The sequence below is a fragment of the Hypanus sabinus genome, chromosome 16 (genome assembly GCF_030144855.1).
Source record: "Hypanus sabinus isolate sHypSab1 chromosome 16, sHypSab1.hap1, whole genome shotgun sequence".
Taxonomy (NCBI): Eukaryota; Metazoa; Chordata; class Chondrichthyes; order Myliobatiformes; family Dasyatidae; genus Hypanus; species Hypanus sabinus.
In genome coordinates, this window is record NC_082721.1 from 45,888,391 (window position 1) to 45,910,911 (window position 22,521).

General features: G+C 40.9%; 1 protein-coding gene across 5 annotated transcripts in view; it reads right to left on the minus strand.

The window, feature by feature from the left end:
* Positions 1-3,091: 3,091 nt before the first annotated feature.
* The window catches only part of LOC132406269 (zinc finger and BTB domain-containing protein 7A-like), a 151,869-nt gene continuing 132,439 nt past the window's right edge, over positions 3,092-22,521 (minus strand). For all 5 annotated transcript variants that reach the window (XM_059991679.1, XM_059991676.1, XM_059991675.1 and 2 more), the window contains exon 3: positions 3,092-12,048. In XM_059991679.1, the coding sequence (XP_059847662.1) occupies positions 11,568-12,048 (481 nt within the window). In that variant the 3' untranslated portion in view covers positions 3,092-11,567. The remainder of the gene's footprint in view (positions 12,049-22,521) is intronic.

The following is a 22,521-nucleotide window of genomic DNA, read 5'->3' on the forward strand; positions in this document are numbered from 1 at the left end:
ATTGATGAGATTGCTCTGCTGGGAGGCAGCATGGTTCAATGGGTCGAATGGCTTTCTTCTGCGTTGTAATAAGTTATAAATACTCAATAGGGTATTGAAGACTGAAGGAAGACTGAAAAAGCAAATTAACCCTACAATTAACCTTATTATTTCAACTCAATCTGGAAAGTTGACATCTGAAAACTGTGAATGGGAGCCACACAAGGACATAAACAATTTAAAAAAGTCACACAAACACAGCTTGGGGAAACTCAAAAGTAATCTATTAGTGCAAAAAAACATATCATTAAACAAGTTACAGTACAGTCTTCAAAAAGTAACAAAGTCTTGACTGCTTTGCAAAACTAACCCTGAAGAGGAGTGAAAACATTACTTTTGTTTACAAATGGGTTTGAAATCTGCTCGGTGCCTGTAATGAGCCCTGGAAATTATCTGCAGGGATGAGTTCCTCTGTTGCACTCTGGCATCCTGCTGATTTGGAGCCGATCCAGCAGAAACAATCGAACTGGGAAGTCGAATGTTCCCAGCCTCAGCAAAAGTGACTGTAGGAATTAAAAGTTTTAGAGAAGAATTCAAAAGTTAGGCAAGAAAAATCACCTGTCAGTCCCAGGACACAAATTAGACTTAATAGAATGCCAGACTGCATTCTAACTGCCTTTGTGGCCCTGAATTAGATTACTCCAAATGCTTCTCATGGGTTTGCCACGAGCTCGGATATTCAAAGGGTTCTCCCTCCCCATTCAGTGCTGATAACATTTGGGAGGTATTGGCAGCATGAATTTGCATTTTCAGTGGGTGGGGGCAAGCTGATCAAGTCACCACCTTCTGTCTGATCTTTGCCTTCTCTTAATGGCTTCTGCTAGCCCATGATAAAGTGTCTTGATTACACTCTCTAAATGCACCGTGCAGTTTGTGGTGTTGCAAGAAGCTAAATGCTTTAATGGGCCATTAATGGGGGTGAAGGGAAGCAGATGTTTCAATGGAAATTCTGTGAAATCCGGTGCAAATATGGATGCCTTTTGCTGTTCCAGTTCCATTCCGTGACCATGCAGATCAATGGGGTGATTAATATTGACACCAATGCACTGGGAAAAGCCTGATGTACGTGCTGGAAGTTTTGGTATAATGGAATATCAAAAGGAAGTAGCGGTGTCCTACTCTGATGTTGCTTGTGACTTGATGATATATTGATTATGTGATTCTAGTTGTTTATTTCAAGACTACCCAGTCAGAAAACGAGCTTTGGTCAGAGTGAAATGGGATGATGACTATTTCGTGTCACTTTAAAGAACTTCCCAGCACAAATTGAGTTTGCCTGTCTGATGCCAGTTCAGTGCTGGGGAAACTGGGCTGTGTTGTCCAGGCGTGGCCACTGTCAGTACATGGAGCTTAGAAAAATATAGGGCTATGGGTAACCCTAGTAATTTCTAAGGTAGGGACATGTTCGGCACAACTTTGTGAGCCAAAGGGCCTGTATTGTGCTGTAGGTTTTCTATGTTTTCCAGTAGAGGGCATAGATCAAAGGCTAGAGACTTAAAAGGGACATCAGGGGCAGTTTCTTCACTCAAAGATGATGTATATTTGGAGCTCCTAGAAATAGTAGCAGGCACTTTGGCAATGTTTAGAAGATATCTAAGTAAGTACATGGATAGGAGGGATGTGGAGGGATTTGGGTGAAGCGCAGACAGGGACTAGCTCCCTCGGCATCAGTGGGCGAGTCTTTCCATGTTGTGTGACTCCAAGGTTTTGTTGCTCAATGCTGGACTGGAATCTCACCATGCCTCATGCTTCTCTCCTCCACTGATTGGCCCAGCCTGCAATCACCGCAAGCATCTGATCTGCCGATAGACTTGATTTCACCCTAAACTCCCAAAAGGGCCTGGTCTTCCCCCAATAGAGCTTCAGACCATCAACCCTTACTCCAGTCATATTAGCCCAGATTGACAGCCCTTTCCTCACCCTCCATCAACTCTCAGCAGCTCTGAACCTCTGGTTCCACCATCACCACCTCTCCAACCACATACCTGATCAGCAACCCAACCCCTGCCCAAGGGGACCCACACTTGTTCCCTCTCTCTTCCAACACCTCCCCTCTCCCAGCCTGCCTTGGTTCGGGAAGAACCAGGATGTCAACTATGCAAACCCTGAACAGAAGCAAAGTTCTGGTCTCAGCTCCGCTGATGTTCACTGCAGTGAACTCACAACTGACGATTGCTGGCATGTCACACAGGGGTCGTTCAGCGGGCCAACAGAAGACAGTGCTATGTTGTCCGCACTTACAGCCCCAACTTAAATTTGTGAATTGGCCACAAGAGGGGAGTAGAGAGCAGTGGGTGTTTATATAACCGTCCATCTGGAGACAAAAGGAAATGAGAATTAGAGGGTAACCCAGACGAACGATCCCAATAAACACTTAAGTAGTTTGTAGGCAACTCAGGAGCTGCATGTTTATAAATCTGCAGACCACTTGGCTTCGCTAACATGATTCCTGATCATGTGACAGCCTCACTGAACCAGCAGACTCATTACTCAATGTACATCAGGACATCCCATTCAGCTACAGTGTCAGTCTCCCTCGGCAGTGGCTTGCAGACTTTCTGTCACCCTTTGCCCAGTTCAGCTGATGCTACATCGCTTGTGAAATGGAAGAAACTAGAGATTTGCATCTGCTGGGCTGGACTAGATGGATTGGAATCCCTCACATTTGACACCAATAGTCACCAGAGACAACGGGTACAAGCCCACATAGGCTGCTGTGCTGGTGGTAAGGCCTACCCTTCCCATAATTCCAGCCACATTAGGGTGAGAGGAGATCAGTGAAGGTGAGAAACGGAGAACAGTCACAGTAGAGATGGAATAAACCTCTTTTACAATATGAAGCTCCTACGTCATGAATGGAATTAGACTGGCACTTAATGACCATCCAAACTTTACATCAAGATTTTAATGCAAGGAGTTGGCCTGTTCTCAGTCAATACTGATCAGATAGGGCAAGCAGGAGGCAGCAGGAACTGGGAGAGGGGTCATAATATTTCTCACCAATCTTTCGATCACTATTAGTTGTGGGTGGGAAGTATTGAGGTCACCAGGCAGAAGAACAAAACTTTTTAATCACGGGGTGCTCATAATTGAACTCAAATCCATGCAAATTTTGCTGAACAATTCTACCAATTGGAAACATGAAACAAGTTACTGGTGTGAGAGAGAATGTAACATCCAAAAGCACTCCAAAAAAGTAATTACACAGTTCATACTCATGTTATCACAATATACAGAATACAGATTTTATTTTCCATACTAATTTTGGAGAAACTTAAAAAAAGACATTCAAAGTATTTAAATAAAAAAAACTTTACACTTTCAGGCTACACCCAAGGAATATTTCTTTAAGATCTATGACAGAATTTTTTTAAAATCAATTTTCTTTAAAAAGATGAGATGCAGGTTTGGTAATTGGAATAACCAAATTAAGAAAATAAATATAGTTGCAGACAGTTCTTGTCCTACAGGAGTTATTTTGATGGGCAGTTTTAGGGAGGGGTGATAGGAGAGAGGGTGATAATGAGATGCTCATCAAAATTTTTCGAGCAAATTTCAAACCTTGGATCCCACCCTATGATAGAACCTGAGAAAATACCCATCATCTGTTACAGTACAGCATATCATTACACGATGATAACAGTAAGGCATACATCATTCAGCCACAGCAAGAAAACACAAGACTTTGGAATCTACTGGACCTGGTTTCCTTTCCAGTTCTTGAGCTCCAGTGACATGGAGAAAGCAAAGTAAAGGGGAGGTACTGTCTCAAAAATCTAGCATTTTGAAAAGGTGAAAAAAAATCTTTTAAAGCCCAGTTATTTAATTTCAAATTCCGAACTCTGTTGTTTTATATTTGACCAGCGTGATATGTGAACAAGGAAGGCATTTGAAATGTTATGCAGGTATCAATGCCAGAGAGGGCAAGTGTGACTACTGAAGAGAAATGAGACTCTCGGGGACAAAGATTTTATGCATTCATACATCACTCCTGTCTCTTACATCCTTAGAGGACATGTTGTCCCATTAGCACTAGATTAACTTTAAAACAAGAAAGGAAAAGGAATGTCAAACATATTCAGCATTTATTCAGGAACAATGACATCACAGACCATGTAAAATGCCAAAAAGGTGCGTTTTTCTCCCCCCAACAGAGCTTGGGTTAAATGTTGGATAGTGGACAGAAAAAGATGACAATCATTCTCATACAGAGGACTGGCAGGCTCATGTACATCGGAGACTGACCACCCTCTCCCTCTGCAGAATTGTAAAAGGTAGCAGTACTGTCAGCAGAAATGCCAGGGTCATGCATTCCTCATTCCAATCTCCAGACATGATACCATACACTCTCCCATTTTTTTTGCTGTATATTTGCACGGCATCTCAAAAAGTTTAAGGAAAATCCACACGGCTGCCAATACAGGTCAGCTTTAATCCAGCCATCCTTGTGATTCTGTTTCCAGCTTTAAAACAATTGCCTTTATAGTTTTAATTCTTACAGAGTAAAACAGCTCTGTTGTTGTCTGTTCTGTTTTAGTGTAGATGATGTGGTGGGTTCAAGTTATAAGGAACCATGAGACCATGCAGATTACAGCTTTTTGTACAAGCTGGGGTGCCCAGTTCTGCTGAACCTGCCGGATCATTTTAGGAGAGGTTTGGGAAGGTAGGGAGGAGATTAGGGAGTTTGTGTCAAAAACATGAGAGTGGCAAGCCCCCACAGAGAAGAAAAACAGGAGAAAGTCCAATATAATAGCAATATTCTGCTTTTGAAATGATTAAATATAATGCTAATGAATGTGGTGGAAAACATTACAGTATATTGATCAAAATCAACTATTATAATGAAAAAACACTTTAAATCAAAAGATAGAACTAATTAAGAATTTCACTCATCAGAATGATTAAAGCAGAATTAGGAGCTTCAAGAACTGACAGAAACAGTTTCCACTGAGTCCCAAAGCCCTTATTCCAAAGCGCATTATTATAAATACAAGTCTCCAAACATTCCCAAGCTGCCAATTGTGTAGAATAAAATCCTGTAATCTTCACATGCTCCCTATTTTGCTTGTGTGTTTTTATCATTTTTTAAATCTTGCCCGTTGTATTTTTTTGTTGTATAATTTATAAGGTTGTGCAGCAGTCAAATGCAATATATGAAACTTAAAACTGGAAAAATTAATAATGGGCAGAAAAATTCAAAGTATACAATATATGCATAACAGTTCTCAATTTCTTTGGATTTTTCAGTATAAAAGCTATGTATTTTGGACTATGCTGATTGATTTAGTGGTTTTATTTACAAGATTTACTGATAGCCCAAAGTGCAATTTGAAATTCTCTCTCTATTTCTCCACATACCCAGTTTAAGAGTCTATGCACACACAGTATGGAATGTCCCCTCTCTGCTTTGGCAATGAATTGCACACAACATGCCACCTTGTGTCTAAGCTCCTTTGCTTGGATTTTGGAATAAAGAAGGGAAACTCATGAAACACAACAGTAAGTTTTCTAAAACAAACTGCTGGAGGATCCCTGCATTGAGATCTGAAACATCAACGATTCCTCCTCCCTCCCACCAAACAGATACTGCTCAATATCCAGAGTTCCTCCAGAAGTTTGTTCTCTGCTCCAGATTCCAGCATCTGCAGTCTCGTGCCCCCAGTAAGTTTTCTGAATCCTAATTAGCTTCAATTACTGCATTTCATCCAGATATTACACAACAATTAGGGCCGAGGAACTTAAAGCTCAAGAAGAGCACGCAAAGCCATTTAGCCCAGTGAAGATTATCTCTCTAATACATCAACCCTCCTGGCATTGCATCCAATTGCATCTTGAAGTCCTCTGTATCTTTTGCTCTTCAGATCATTGCCAGACAGAAGATAACAAAAACTTTGTCATTTCTGGTCTAACAGCTATTTTTCAGATGCATTTTAACTTCACTTCTCACTGATGAAACAGCTCTGACACAGGGTCGTGGGCCGGAAACTTTAACCATGTCTACACTCTGCCTAACCTGCAAGACAGCTCCACACCTTCTGTTTTTGTTGTTGAAACAGTGATTTATTCATTCTATGTTTTACTGGTATCTTTGGGCTGCTAAGAGCTAGCTCTTTGCTCATTGCTTGTACTCTTTATGTGTACAATGGTTTTGTTGCATTATGCCTCTCCTCTACATGTTCCATTTGGTTTATTCAATAAAACTCCAAAATGAAATTAAAATACTCATTCTAAAGTATGGTATAAAAAATCAGTGATATTCTTGTGATCTCAAACTCTAAGGTCACTGGATGTCACAATAAACATCTTAGGATGGAGATAGATTCTAAATGGACACAATAAGGAACTAGACAATAACTCTTTGCTGCAGTAGCATTCTTGACACTCTTCTCTATGATTACATGTGACAAGATGTGGAGTGGCCAGATTGCTGATTCAACTAGCAGGACTGAACAAAAATTAACAGATTTAAAAATGATTAGACCATTTTCAAAACTCAGACTGAAATAAATTACATGAATTGTTATGTTGTGATCAAATTGATCTCAACTCCTTCAGTGGACATTAGAAAGGTATGAAACAATATTTGATCTACTAAATGGCCAACAGGGGGAGTTCAGTTCTATAAGATTTCCAATGTACTGCTTAGAAATAGTTTGCAATATTTCAGTTTCTGGATTCTAACAAATCAAAAGTTATTAAATGTTAGTCATTATCTGTTCAACATTATAGAAAACCAGGAATGGGAGAGGGTAGGCTTAACAATGTGCTTATTAATCCATCAAACACTCATTAAAAATAATTAAAATTCTGCAGCAGGAATGTTTTCTGACTATCTGTTCACAAGGCACCAGTAAATAAAACCTACCAATACTTACAGATACTAAAGGGGTTTATTAATCACCTTCCAAGGAACCACAATTGAAATGATGCCAAATCAGAGCATTTTAATAGTTTTGGAGCACGTTTACACTACAGATTAATTCTAAAGGTGCAACACAAATCTGAAGTTGTACCCAACCCAATTCTACAGTCAAATGCCCTGGAGGGGCAGCCTCTCATTTGACAGGATATGGTGGGCCAAACACAATGCAGCACCAAAATCAGCTTCAACAAAAGCCTCATGTTCCGATGATTTAGCTTTGCATAGAATTAAAGTGTTTTAAATGAGAGCTGCTGCTTGCGCCAGCGAAGCTACACTGGCCACGTTTGACTAAAAGGGAAATATTCAGAATGGTGTGATATCAACATTTGTCAACAGCACATATTCATCACACATCACTTCCCTAAATGTGCACTACAGGGTTACAACGTGTGCAATTCCAGCTGTGTGTGACTTGTAATGTCCTAACTTGTATCCAATATGGTTTTGAATTATGACTGCCAATTCTTCTAAACTGTTATGGGTTCTTACGGGATTATAGATAGGAAGTATGCATCTTTCAATTCATTGAATATTTTTATTTATTATATAGCTTTATGAAATATCTCTGCCTTTCTGTCATTGTTTAGAATGTTTGTATGCATCCTCAAAATGGACCACATTAAACAAGCCCCGTTGATGTGCCCTATTGCTTAGTGCCCTAACCTCTCGCTAATTTACTACCAAGTTTTCTTTTTATGTGCTGAGTTACTACATTAAAGGTGCTATACAAATGCAAGTTGAGATAGGCTGGCGGGGTGGTGCTGCTTAAGGTGGCAGGTAGTGTGACGAAACTCTCCAGTGTGCTTAGCCAAGGCTGTACTGGCTGATCAGGAGAAATCTGAGTGTTCGTTCCCATGGCCTGCAGATGAAATGGGACAACGGGGGAGGACAGGCACCAGATGGAAAGCCTGGAGTTAAAGAGGTGACAAAACCTGAGAGGCTGCGGCTGAATTTAAGGGAGTTGAGGAGATGTAAGCTCTCCAAATAGGCTGGCTTAGTTACATGGCCAGAAGAGCTGCTGCCTCACAGCGCTAGGTTCGAGTCTGACCCCTGGCACTGTCCCTGTGCGGTTTAAACATGTTCCCTGCAACCATGTGGGTTTTCCTCCAGGAGCTCTGGTTTCCGCCCACATCTCAGACCTGCAGTGTAGTAGATTAAACAGCCACTGTAAGTTGTCCCGAATAGTAGAATCTGGGAGATTGATGGGAATGTGGGAAGAATAAAATGGGACTTGTGTAGGATTAGTGTAAATGGATGTTTGGTGGTTAGAATGGACTCAACAGGCTGACGGGCCTGCTTCTGTTTTATATGATGTCATTTCTCCAAATCAACATTTATGTTAAGTCTATAAATTCACAAATTGTTTAAAGTGAAGTGAGAGATGTGCTACTCTGAAACTGAATTCTACATTAAACCTGTGAGGAGGACCTGGAGACACAGGTTCCAACTCGTGAAAGGTACTTCTAACTGACATCAGGGACTCTCCCTCAAACCACCCTGAATCGGTCACCTCACACAGTGCAGGCTGAGTGGCGGAGGGGGCAAACACGAGTTCATTCAAGGAAAAAGAAGCGAAACAGCAGCTAGAAGCTTGTAAATGTCGACCTCCTTCAGGGCACAGAAGAGCAAACAAAATCTATCCAACAGTACCTGAAACCCAACTTCCAATTTCCTTTAGCTATTGAAAAAATGTTCAAGCAACGATTTAGTGTATGGTTTCAGTAGATTAAATGCATCAAGGGGGTGATTATGACAGGAAGGCATAATTAAAACAAGATCAAATACAACATATTACCAGAACAGAAAAGCAGGCAGAACAGTTTATAATAATCCAGTGACTTGACAAAGCTCCACAGGGATAGAGACTGGGTGATTAGGTCAGGGGAAGGAGAAAGGGAGATTTTTCAATATATTATATATGTACATATATATCTGATTGCCCACATTTATATGGCTATCCACTAATTATTCTGCTCATTAAAAATCTATCATTGCCAAGGGCACAAATATTTGCAAAGGATATGCCTGTGAACCTGGCACATAAAGGAAGGTTGCTCAGTAAGTCCAGTTAAATGGTCCAGACGTTTTCGAGACCACAACTAACTGATGCTGTGTTTCATGAGGATTCCAAGTACAATGTTACTCTAATATTTATGACACTTCATCACATTTGTCATTGGGATAAGAAGTTTACAATTACATTACGAGCCTTTTCATTTGAACACTCTCAAATATACCACATTACTGCATAAAACATGCATCTTGTTTAAACAATTCTAAAATAGTTTCTCTAAAAAGAGAAACTACTGTATATTTCAGAACAAAGATTTAAGCAAAAAGAGAGCCACCAACCCTTTTCATTACACACACCTTGTTCAAACACTTTCATACACCTCCAGAGACAGCACCTTCGCCACTGTCTATGGCTTGTATGAAAATGACAAAACGCTCCAAGCACAACATAAAATTGGGCTTTGACTGTTGGTATTTTGACCTTGCTGACTATTTGTCGACTAGAAATGCATGCTGAAGGTGTTTTCTGCAGCTAGCCGTGCCTGCTACTGCATGCTGAAGTCTGTTTTAGTGCAAAAAGAAGGAATGTGGTAAAAGGTTGCCTGTAGTGGTGTCTAACACTCAATTCCCTCAAAGCTCCCACACCTGCTCCTTTTCATACAGTGCTGAAATACACAACTTGCCCCATAAATTCACTATCAAAAAGTAAAAGGTCAATCCATTAAATAAAATCTCATTAAGTGAAATACATATTATTTACAAACCCACACCAGGACTTGGTAGCCAGAACAATTCACCCAATGTTGCTTCAGTTCTCCGTATGAGGCTAGATATGGTTGCAGGGAAGAAGCCCAGCTGGAGAGGATTTTGTGCTACAGCTAACCAATCGAGTTACCAGGCAGTTCTGGAGGAGCTGGTTATTCAGTTAATTACTCAATAGAAATTGGGAGATTTTGTCATCAATAATAAACTCCAAATCTATTCTTGAATGATGAGGGTTTAATTAGAATATACATTCTAAAAAATGTTGTTAGAACTCTTCTCTTTCAAATGTCCACCTATCTTTAAAACTCTGCTTTAAAGGGTCAGTAAACTCTCCCAAGCTAACCGTGATAGAATGATATGAATACTTTGGAGTGTATTGCCTGCCTCACGCTTGTACTTGGTAATAAATTATTTTATGAGAAGTGGAGGCATCATTATAGAAATATTTTTCATCTAGGAGATTCATTATCAACTTTCAGCAATAGTCTTCACATTTTGTTTGGCTGGATACAGTCTGACAAAGCTAAAATTATTCATGGGATGTCAATCCATGCAAGAGAGCTGTATGGCTAAATTTAATTACTTGAAAACAAATTCCTGATAAATATTCTTGATTAACTGGGATAAAATATTTTTTTCATAACACTTTAGGCCTCTAAGATTTCTCAGTTCTCATGATTTTCAAGAGAGAATAGCTACAATAAAATAATTTACAATTTCTGCCTTAAAATTAAATAAAACCTAATTTCTTAAAATTACTTTGCAATTTCATTATTTTTACCCCTTTCTCATATGGACCAAACTGATCAACACTGGGCAAGGGCTTTGTATGACCCAGCCCAAATTAAGCTCTTGGCTATAAGTGCAATGAGCTTAGAGGGTCTATATAATTATTATGTTACAAAATAGAATTAGTAGTTTTCTCACCCTTTCCCTTTCTCCATATTTGATTGATTAGGGATATCACTTGTAAACATTTTTACAAAGGGTCCAGATCAATAAACTGATTGAACCCTCTATATAAAAGTGCTAGGCCTTCCAAATTTATTGCTAACCTGAAAAGGTATCAGCCCTTCCCACACCATCTCACTCCCGAATCCTTTCAAATTCACTATTGTCACACATACCATACATTCAGTAAACGCTCTTTTAAAAACAACTAAATTCTTAGATTCCAAACCAGTTTGCAAAATTAGCAAAAAGGTTTGTTTTTAAAAAATAAAATGACTTGGAACCTGACTTCTGAAACAAAAAGCTAGATTTTCTTTTAAAAACTCTTATGAAACTTATTTTACCATAATTGATCTCATTACTGCTGTTCCTGTCCTGTGTTTGTACTGTATAGTCATAAACTTGAACACTAAAAAAGTTACTTAAACCAAACTATGAATTTTTAAAAAATCATAATTTAATGTTATTTTCTAGTTGATTAATATTAGAAGTTGACCAATGCTAATACTGGGATCCTGTGGCTTTGTTGGGATAAGTACCTGTACTAGCCTTGGTCGCTGATACATTTATCAATTAGCAGAATCTGCACTGATAGCAATCATCTCACTTTGTACCAAGGATCAATACTCAGAAGTAACCAGTGCTTGATGAGTGTAGCATAGATCAACTCCTATTTAAGATTCTAGCAGTGATTTCCTTTGTCTAAACTGTAAAACAAGAGGTCTAGCACTGTACTACTAAGCTATTTCTGAAATAAAGTAAAAAAAATCCTTCTCGCCCATTTTTGTTTAAAAAGGATGAGGAACTACTAATAGAAGAAGATTTGTGCCCCTTTACCCTGCCCATCCCACCCACCTTCCTGTTACCATAATTTGGTTTAGCTTTCACACAATTGGTTTTTGCTTTCTGCAATTAAATCCTCATTTACATTCAGCCTCTCAGACTCTTCATTCTCCAAAAGCTTGGAATAATTTTCTTCAGATTGATTTTCAAAGTGCTGCGGGTTGCTGTCTTCTTCCAACTCCATGCTTGTGTTGGCAGCCTCTTCCACGATGCCCTCTCCACTGACAGGATCGGTTGATCCCTCGGACACAAGGCCACTGGTGTCCCTCACCCGAGGCTTGCGCCCTCTTGTGGAGGGGGTGCCGTTGCAGCCCTCCTTTTTAAGGTGCCTGTGCAGGTGGTCTGAGCGGACGAAGGTCTTGAAGCAGGCGTCGCACTGGTACGGGCGAAGACCTGTGTGAACGCGCATGTGATTCTTCAGGTCGTAGTTGTGTGCAAACGCAGCTCCGCACTCGATACACAAGTAGGGTTTCTCTCCTGTGTGCTTCCTCATATGAACTTTCAACTTGTCCTGTCTGTGTAATCAAGAAAACAAAAACATTGGTTAGAAAAAGGAAGGTTTTCACTTCAAAGAAATGGGTAAAACTTGTGTGATAGGTTGGTGCTGACTCAATGGGCCAAAGGGCCTGTTTCTGTGCTGCTATGGAGACAGTCCACACTGTGGCTTTTCGAATGACAGAAAGTTTCCCTGTGCACAGCAGACCGTACACAGGACAAGGGCCTTGGTCCAGAACCACACCCCCCACCAGCGGTAAAAGAAAACCACAGTTACCAGGATACATTGATGTTACACTTTCAAAGGAGTTCCTAGAGAGAGATTCCCGGGGACAGGGATAATCAACACAAATTACAGTCCATTCTCAGTACTAAGTTAGCAGCTGACTGTATTCCAATCACTTCTGCAAACGTGGTACAACAATACAATGGCCTGTTTCTTCTCTCCACCCGCACTACCCACTAATTGGCACCATGCAGGATGGGGACATTCTTAATATGTGGCAGTAAATACTGTGTAATGTTGCCAAACCACTCACACATTCTTTCCTCAAATCCTTCCTCCTACAATGCCTCTGCTCAGAAGTTGATCTGCTGATGTCGCTACACTACAAACCTACTTTTGGATCAGAAATTCATTTTGTCTCCTGCCTGTTCTGGGTATTGTGCTTTAAAAATAAATGCACCCAAGACTCCAGGCAAAGCTACTTAATTCATTAAAAATTACTATTCAACTGTTCTAGTAAAATCTGTGCCTTTGAAAATTACTCCATTTACAAGTTGAAGAATGCTAAGTCTCCCCCACACAGCTTCACCACATCGTACAGGGTTGGGTGGAACAAATGATCTGCTGGAGGGGAGGGAGCCTGTGGGGTGCCCAGCACTCCCCCCACAGATGCCGCTCGACCCCCTGAGCCCCTCCAGTCACATGTTTCCAATACAAAGGTCAGTGCTTAGCAACAAAATTGTTTTGTGAAAAACCAGCTCTCTTCAATCCATGCTAAGATTCACTTGGGGTGAACTGCAGGTTGCAACATTATTGTTTGATAAATTTAGGAAGAAAATAGAATCATGCAAGTATCTTCTAAATGCTGTTAATGTACCTGCCTCAACCACTTCCTCTGGCAGCTCAGTCTGTAAACTGACCACCCTCTGGGTGAAAAAGTTGCCTCTCAATTTACTGTTAAATCTTTCTGCCCTTCACCTCAAACCTGTGCTCTCTAGTTCCTAATTCCCCAAACCTGGGAAAAATACTGTGTGCATTTATCCTTTCTCTGCCCCTCACCTGCATTTCAACCTGTGGTGAAAACCAGAGGGCACAGGTTTAAAAACAGAGGCCAGAGGTTTAAGACAGACATCAGGGCAAACTCTCCATGCAAAGGGAGGTGCATATTTAGAACGAGCTGCCAGAAGCAGTGGTTGAGGCAGGCAACATTAAAAACCCTTCTAGATAAGTACCTGGATGAGAGAGGTTTAAAGGGGTACGGGCCAAATGCGGTCACTTGGGACTAGCTCACTGGGCAATGTGGTTAGCCTAGTCCAGCTGGCTCAAAGGCCTAGCTTCCATGCTCTATGACTCAAGAACCCCAAATATTTCCATAACTCAGACCCTCAATTCCTAGCAACATTTTTGCAAACATGCCATTAAACCAATGGCCCCAAATCCAAATCAACTTCTGCTACTAGTTGTGAACCATTGAAGGGCATCAGCAATCTCTCTGGAGTCGCTTTAGAAAGTTGTTCTCCTTTGCACCGGATCCCAAGCTCCTCAAAAAAAAACCTCAAGCAATAAATCTGAACAGGAAGTGAACAAATAAAAGTAGAAACGAAGAAAGAAATACGTGCAAAACACCTTCCTTACTAGGCCCCTGCAGGTTGCCGAGTAACCTTTGTGCTGGCAGATTCAGAGGTGTTTTGTGTGAACTTGCTCTCAGATTCCATCCTTCTCCTGGATGTTACTGGAACCTTGGTAATGAGTCATCCAAACCTGACCGATGGTGATGCATTGTAAGAAAGAGAACCCACTGAATGTAGAGGAAGAAATGTACCACGAACAAGAGAAAGCCTGCAGACGCTGGAAATCTGAGCAACACACTCTAAACATTGAAGGTGCTCAGCAGGCCAGGATGGAACGTTGACTGTACTTTTGTCCATAAATGCTGCCTGAGTTTCTCCAGCATTTTGTGTGTGTTGTGAAGAAATGTACCAACTCTATTTACTGAGTATGGATAAAGTACACTTCCGAAAATTAAAAAAATGAATTGTTATGTTTGTGATGGACAAGGGAGGACACCCTGAGAATGACCCAGACAGCTACACTTCTGTCCAGCTACTCAGTAAGGAAATTTAAGTGTGTTGTCTCTGATGCTAACACTATTCTGCTTTCCTGCACCAAGCAGCTGCACAAAGTTGCATTGGGTGTTCAACAGTAACACTGACGAGGCATGTTTTAGGCCCAGGGGAGCCATGGACAGGAGCGATGCTACATTTGTAATATTACAGGAGGCTGGTATGAATCTCAGTGCACAGGAACTAACAGTGATGAGACCTGCTGGAGAGTTTCTGCCCAAAACATCTACTGTCCATTTTCCTCCGTAGATACTGCCTGACCTGCTGAGTTTTGTTGTGTTGCTCCAGATTTCCAGCATCTGCAGACTCTCGTGTGCCCTTTGCAATAGAGTGGTGGGTTCTAACCTGGTGCCAGCTCTGAAGTCACTCTCAGTTGTACCAACATCAGACAACAAGGGCAACAATCATTCAGTGCTTAGTGTCAGTCCACGGAGCTCTGTTAGTGCTCACGTCCCTTCGAATCCACTGAGTACAAAGTGAACAGTCACCCTCAGACCATAAAACCAAACGACATAGGACCAGCATTAGGCCATTCAGCCCACTGAGTCTGCTCCACTGTTCACTCATTGCTGATTTAATTGTCCCCTTTCAATTCCATTCTCCTATCTTCTCCCCATAACCTTTGATGCCCTTAATAATCAAGAACCTATCAACCTCCACTTTAACTATATCCAATGACTTGGGCATCCACAGCCGCCCGTTGCAATGAATTCCACAGATTCACCACCTTCTGGTCAAAGAAATTCCTCCTCATGTCTGTTCCAAAGGGACATCCTTGTAATCTGAGGCTGTACCCTCTGTTCTTAGACTCCCCCACTATAGAAAAAAACATCCTCTTCACATCCACTCTACCTAGGCTTTGCAATATTCAGTAAGTTTCAATGAGACCTCCGCTCGTTCTTCTAAACTCCAGCAAGTACAGGTCCAGAGCTATCAAATGCTCCCCATACGACAATCCTTTCATTTAAGAAATTGTTCTTGTGAACCTCTTCTGGACCCTCTCCAACGCGAGGACATCATTTTTAGATAAGGGGCCAAAACTGCTCACAATTACATTAAGGGCAGACTGAACAAAGCCTCAGCATTATAGCTTTACTCTTTTATATTCTAGTCCTCTTGAAATGAATGCTAACATTGCTTTTGCCTTCCTTACCACAGACTCTACCTGCAAGTTAGATTTTGGGGAATCCTGTATGAGGACTTCCATGTCCCTTTGCACCCGATTTCCAAATTTGCTCCACATTTAGGACAGAGTCTACACCTTTATTCCTTCTGCCAAAGTGCATGGCCATATACCAAATATTGCACCTACCATCTATTTGACCTTCAGCAGTTTCTTTGCTTTCTCAACACTATCTGCCCCTCCACCTATCTTCATATCAGCCTTACTCTTTACCACAATCCATCAATTCTGTCATCCAAATCATTGACATATAATGTGAAAAAGAACAGACTCAGCACCGAACCATGCAAACACCACTAGTCACTGGCAGACAACTAGAAAAGGCCCCCTTTATTCTCACTCTTTGCCTCCTGCCAGCCAGCCGATCTATCAATTCTAGTATCTTTCCTTTAATATCATGGGCTCCTACTTTATTAATCAGCCTCATGTGCGACACCTTGTCAAAGATCTTCTGAAAATCCAAGTAAGCGGATCCACTGACTGTCTATTCTGCTTGTTATTTTATCAAAGAATTCCAAAAGATGTGTCAGGCAAGATTTCCCCTTGAGGAAACCATGCTGATTTTGGCCTGCTTTATCATGAGCCTCCACATACCCCAAAATCACACCTTCAATAACTGATCCCAGCACCTTCTTAACCATTGAAGCCAGGCTAACTGGGCTATAACTTCCTGTTCAATGCTTCATCCAAATGGGGGCATGTTTGGAATAGGCCCCCTAAAGGGTGTCTACCCTTTCAAACTGTGGCCAGCTCTTATCTGTTGGGAGATTGCCTCTGAATCCTGTCTAAACGGAGGAGATAAGAATGGCCCCAGCTTACTAGTAACTGCCTGTGTACGGATGTGGGTCTCCAGAGTGCCTTAGTCGTGACTGAGATTTTACAAACATTCAGGGCCTCCGCCACATTGAAGGCACAGTGCTTAGAAGCTGAAAGATCTGCACTGATCACAATTTAAGCTAGTTGGCCCAAATATCAGTAGAAGACACTCATCTAGTGAACACCATATTGTGCAGGGCAACACCAGGACAAGAAACTACAACTTATTTCTCTATGATAACCTGGATGCCATTTATTGTCTGTGTATAACAAATAAAAATCCCTCAACTTCAGTGGCTTCAGTACCAGAATTGGACCATTATCCAGATCGGAGTTTGTATCAATAGCATCAGCAATGTTCCCCACTCTCCTTGTATTTTGAAGCTTACGTAATTATCATTCAAAGATACTGTATTTCATCTAACAGTCAAACCATGGACTAGGGCCACTAGGCTATTACATTGTTGTGAATTCTAGACATTTAGATAAAATGACAAATTATTTATTTTAGCTTTATTTTAGTGGAAATCTGTGGAGGGTCTGTTAGATAGAATGTTAATACTTGTAATGAAACTCTCAATGTTCTGCACCCAATTACTGTATCAAACGACCAAGTCTGGACTGTGAAACAGCTTCAGAATCCTACATCACCTTAAAATTATCCTCACTTGCATTAGCCATTTCTGCTTGAGAAAATGAGTTGGCAGTTCACTCTATCAAAGCCTCTTTATCCTCTTATACACCTCTATCAAGTCACTTCATCCTCCTTTACTCATAAGAGTAAAGCCCTGGCTCACTATACCTTTCCTCATAAGACATGATCTCTAATCCAGGCAGCGTACTAGTAAATCTCTCCTGAAGCTTCCACATTCTTCCTCTAAAGGGGCAGATGGAGCCAAACACAACACACCAAGAGTGGTCTAACCAGACTTTTACAGGGCTGTAACATCACCTCATGGCTCTTGAAATCAATCCCTCAAAACTGACAAAGATCAACGTATCATACGGCTTCTTAACCGCCCTATCCACCTGCACAGTCCCTCTGTTCCTCCACGCTGATAAGGATTCTGCCATCAACCCTGTACCCTGCCTTCAAAAGAAACATAGAAAACCTACAGCACAACACAGGCCCTTCGGCCAACAAAGCTGTGCCAATCATGTCCTTATCTTAGAACCACCTAGGGTTACCCATAGCCCTCTATTTTTCTGAACTCTGTGTACCTATCCAGCAGTCCCTTAAAAGAAACCTATTGTATCCGCCTCCACCACTGTTGCCCGCAGCCCATTCCATACACTCACCACACCCTGCATAAAAAAAAACTTACCCCTGACATTTCCTCTGTACCTACTTCCAAGCACCTTAAAACTGTGCCCTCTTGTGCTATCCATTTCAGCCCTCGAAAAATGCCTCTGACTATCCACACAATCAACGCCCCTCATTATCTTGTACACTTGTGTAAACTTGTAAATAAAAGTGTAAACTTGCCCACAAAACGGAGGACAAATCCAACTTATACAACTACAGGCAATCAGTCTTCAATCGCATGGTGAGAGGAGTCATCTAGCAACATTTCTTTGTGAATAACAATAACAATAACCTGCTTTTATACAGTCCTTCACAGAGAGCAATCCAAGGTACAGTACTACAAGGGAGTATAATATTAAATCGATTACTGTGGACAATTGGCTTGTTTACCTTAGCAATAAGCACTCCTGCTCAGGGCTTATTTTGCCAAATCTTGCCCGTCCAGCTTGCTAACCTTGTAGTCTCCATCACTAGCCCTCACACCTCCTTCGGGAATATCCATTCACTATGAATGAAGCCCCTGCCAAAGATGAGTGTATATCGGACGAATGCATCTACACCATGCTAGTGAAGGAGACCTGACTGTGGGATGACGACGCGTCAACTGCCCAGTTCAGAGGGGAATTTGTAACCCCTCTGATAATACAACCTGTATTATCCTGAATTACTTCTTTAGGCATGGGTTTATATGGTCAGCAACATTCATGCCTCATAAGTGTCAGGAAATGTACCGTAGAAATTCCACAATGCACTTCAGCACAACTTCTTACCAGTCACTGTAAGGTCAGAGAACAAGCATGATTATATTCTAATACTCCCAAAAAAAAACTAGATTATATCAACAACAAGATCCCCTGAAGGCTCCCGGACATGATATTATTCCAGAGAATTTATCTACAGTGATGAGGATGGGTCCTAAAGTTTAAGTCTGCCGGCAAATAATTGTTAACCTGTCTCACCAGTGTGGTCAGACATGAATCACCATCCCATTGAATTATGTTCTCTCAGGCCAATGGCACCACAGAAAATGGCGGCCATCATAAACAGAATGCTGTTGGCTTGATTCTACTGCGTCGCACAACGTGTGTATCTCTTCCTCTGCTCAGCGTGTTTTTTTAGAATATTATTTTATTGTTTTTTAATTGGGTTATGCGAGTTTCTTGCTTTGTGGCTGCCTACAAGCAGACAAATTTCTTTTTTAAAATTTTTGTTTTGCTCAGCGTAACAAAACTTCCAATTTCCAGATACATTTATATTTCTTCCCCTCACAGATATCAGAACATCTCCATCAAAGTATAGACATCAGCACCACATCCTATACAAAAGCCCTTATCAGTATAGCAGACAGGCTTACATCTACATACTCCAGAAAAGGTTGCCATGTTTTACTGAAAACTATTTGTTTTTGAGTGTAACATACATGTCAAAAAGTCCAAAGGAATGTAATCCATTAATAATTTACGCCAACCAGAAAGTCCAGGGGCCTTATCGGATATCCAACAAAGTAAAATGTTCTTCCTCACACAAAAAGTCAGGATGTTAAAAAGTTTTTCCTGATGTGCATTAATAATACGACTGCTGGGTCAGCCTAAGAGAAAAGACGCTGGGTCCAGTTCAAGCTCCATCTTCAGAATCTTTTCCATTTCACCCAAAATATCACTCCAGTATGCCTGAAGTTTGGGACAAGTCCAAAAACAATGGGTGAAAGTTCCAGTATTTACTTTACATTTAGAAACCCCCGTCTTAAATTCGGAGAGATGATCTGGAATCAGATGGGCTCTATGCAGAATTTTGAGTTGCAATGCTTTAGTTCTATTACAAACTGAAATTTTCTTTGCATTGTCACAGATGTTTTTCCATGTTTCAGCTGTAATTTCTACTCCCAACACTCCCTCCCAGACCCTTCCCAGCTGCTCAGCCTCTCCACAAGAACATTCCCTCAGGATGCTGTAAAAAGTACTGATGGAGACTTCAACCTTAGAATAAAACACCCTCCTTTCTATGTCAGAACTATAGAAATCAGTTAACAATGATTTTTTTTTCTGTATATAACCTCTTATCTGAAAGAAACGAAAAAGATCCTTGTTGGGTATGTTAAATTTCTGTACTATTTGACTAAAAGACATCATCGTTCCTTCATCAAACAAATCTCCTAGATGGAAAATACCCTTAGAAATCCAAAGTTTGAATTCAGAATGCATTATGCCAGGCTGAAAATCTGGACTGCCGGTTATTGGAGTGAAGGGTGATATTTTCATTGCGTTGCCCTCAATTTGTCGCACAGCCCTCCATGGCCTGACTGTATTGATTGTTATTGGAATAAGAAATTAGAACATCATCTGCATACAATGTAATTTTATGTGATTTTAGTCCTATGTCTGGAGCCGATATTTTGGGGTCTCGCCGAATAGCCTCAGCCAATGGCTCTATCACTAGTGTGAAAAGTAGTGGTGATAAAGGGCAGCCCTATCAGCTACCCCTCAGAATACTAAAATTATCCAACCTAACACCATTAGTGAGAATCGCAGCTGAAGGGTCATTGTAAAGAACCTTTATCCACTTACTAAAATTATTGCCCAAACCAAATCGTTCTAAAGTGAAAAAAGATACAGCCATCGACACGATCAAAGGCCTTTTCTGCAAAGCACACAAATTTCAAGGTGTATAATTCATACATCCTTTGATAATAAATGCACTTTGAATCTATTTAATTCTACTCACAACCTTGAATGGTGCAGATGGGTTTTAACCTGAAAAGACAGTTCTGGATTGCCAGTTCAGAAAACATAATGTACTTTTAAAGGGACGATGAATACTTTTGAATGATATTACTAGAAACTGGACTATATAAGTCCCGTATAATTCACCAATCCATTCATATTTGGGATATGAGTAGAAACTGGACTGTATAAGTTCAGTTTCCACTCATATCCCAAAGCTGAATGGATTGGTGAATTATCTGCTCCTAGTGTGTGGGTGACTGGTGCAGTCTGGAGGTGGCTGACGGGAAGGTGGGAATACTGGTTACCCAGAAAACTAGTGGGAGAAATGGGTCTGCTCTGTGACCTGGCATAGGGTAGATGGGCCGAAATGGCCTCCCATATCTCACTTCCCAGCCTGCAAAAATACAAATGGAACAAGGAGTCAGCTTTGTAGAGAGATGCAAGAGAATTTAGAGTGCACTGTTTCAGACGGTCAAAGACACAATCTGGATACCCAACTGCACAATCCAGGAATATTTCATTCCCAATCCATAAAACCAGTAAAAGGAAAATCAAATGGCCGTGTTTCTGGTGAGGTAGATGCTCTGAAATCCAGTGGACAAGTTGTACCCTGGAATGATCAGAGTGCGGAGGGGGTTATTCTCTGTAGCAGAGTGAGTTTATTGTTCCTGAATCCTGCCCTCAACTGTGCTACAGTTCATGGGTCCCCATCACCCAATTACACCCCTGTGACCTTTAAAACGCCTAACCCACGCCTTTGGACTGTAACAGGACATGGGAGAAAGCAGCGGGAATTGAACCCAGGTCACTAGCGCTGTAAGAGCATTACGCTAACCGCTAGACTACCATGCAGACTTTTTAAAACAACATTCACTGAAAGGTCAAAGGGTCTGACAGTTACTCAAGAAAGCTGATTACTGTGGGTACACAGCCTACAATTCTCCATCTGTTCCAGCCCTAAGTACTTCTGCTTAAAAATATCTACAAATCTGTAATAAAGATTTCATTGTTAGTGTTGTGATGCGCTCCTGCCAGTGGCATTTACAAAACTTCTCCTTACTGTACTGTGCTTTGTATATCGGCATACCAATGACCTCTTCTACTTGTTTGTGAAATGATTCATCAAGAATTCACACCACTGGTAACAAGTATTGAGTGGAATTAACTCTGGAAGTTTACATTGTTAAATTTGACTGCATGAGGAGAGTCGCAATGGCACTTAAAATGATGCTGGCATTAGCTTCCTAAACACAATATATGCAATCAGAATGTTGCTGTATCTTTGCCAAAAGATGCTGTCTGCTATTTCAGATAAAATATTGTGCCTACTGGCTGCAGAAGTTTCAGTACAATTAGTCTGCGTAGCTAGACACAAATTCTTTTTGGGGTCTAAGCTAATTTGCACCTTTCACTGATTGAGTTCAATCTGAAACCACCTTCAGAAACTGGAATAAAGCAAGCTACATAGGTTGGCTCTGACAGACCAACATATTAAAAGATATGACAGTAAACAAGTAATGATGGGCAGTTACTGTGTTGATATACAGTTTACGCGTGATATTTATCCCTTGAAGGCTTATAATATTGCCAAAATATATAGTATTCATCCATGGAGGATGGAGGTCGGGGTGAAGGGGAATATGGGAGATGTCTGGTAGGATTGCAAACTGATTGTAAGTACTTCTATACAAAAAGGAAAAGATTTCCTAAACTTAATATGGGTCTCACGCCGACAGGGGCAGGAGAATCTACATTGGGCGATAAGGAAATAGTAGGGAAATAAAGAAAATATTTTGTGTCTCTGTCTTCCCTGGAGAAAATCTGTAAATATCTGAGAACCACAGAACTGGAGTGAACAAGGAGCTGACAGAAGTTAGCATCAGTTAGAAAAGTAGTAATGGAGAAATGAATGAGACAAGATCCACAGGATCAGATGTCCTCCATCCTAAGGATTTGAAGGCTGCAGTGACAATGGAGAAAGCAGATGGTTTCTTCCAAAATTCCACAGAAAGGTTATGCAGCAGATGTAACTTTTATTTAAAAGAGAAGAGAGGAAACAGGGAACTATGGACCAAGTAGTGGGACATCTGTAGTAGAGAAAATGCTGGAATCTATT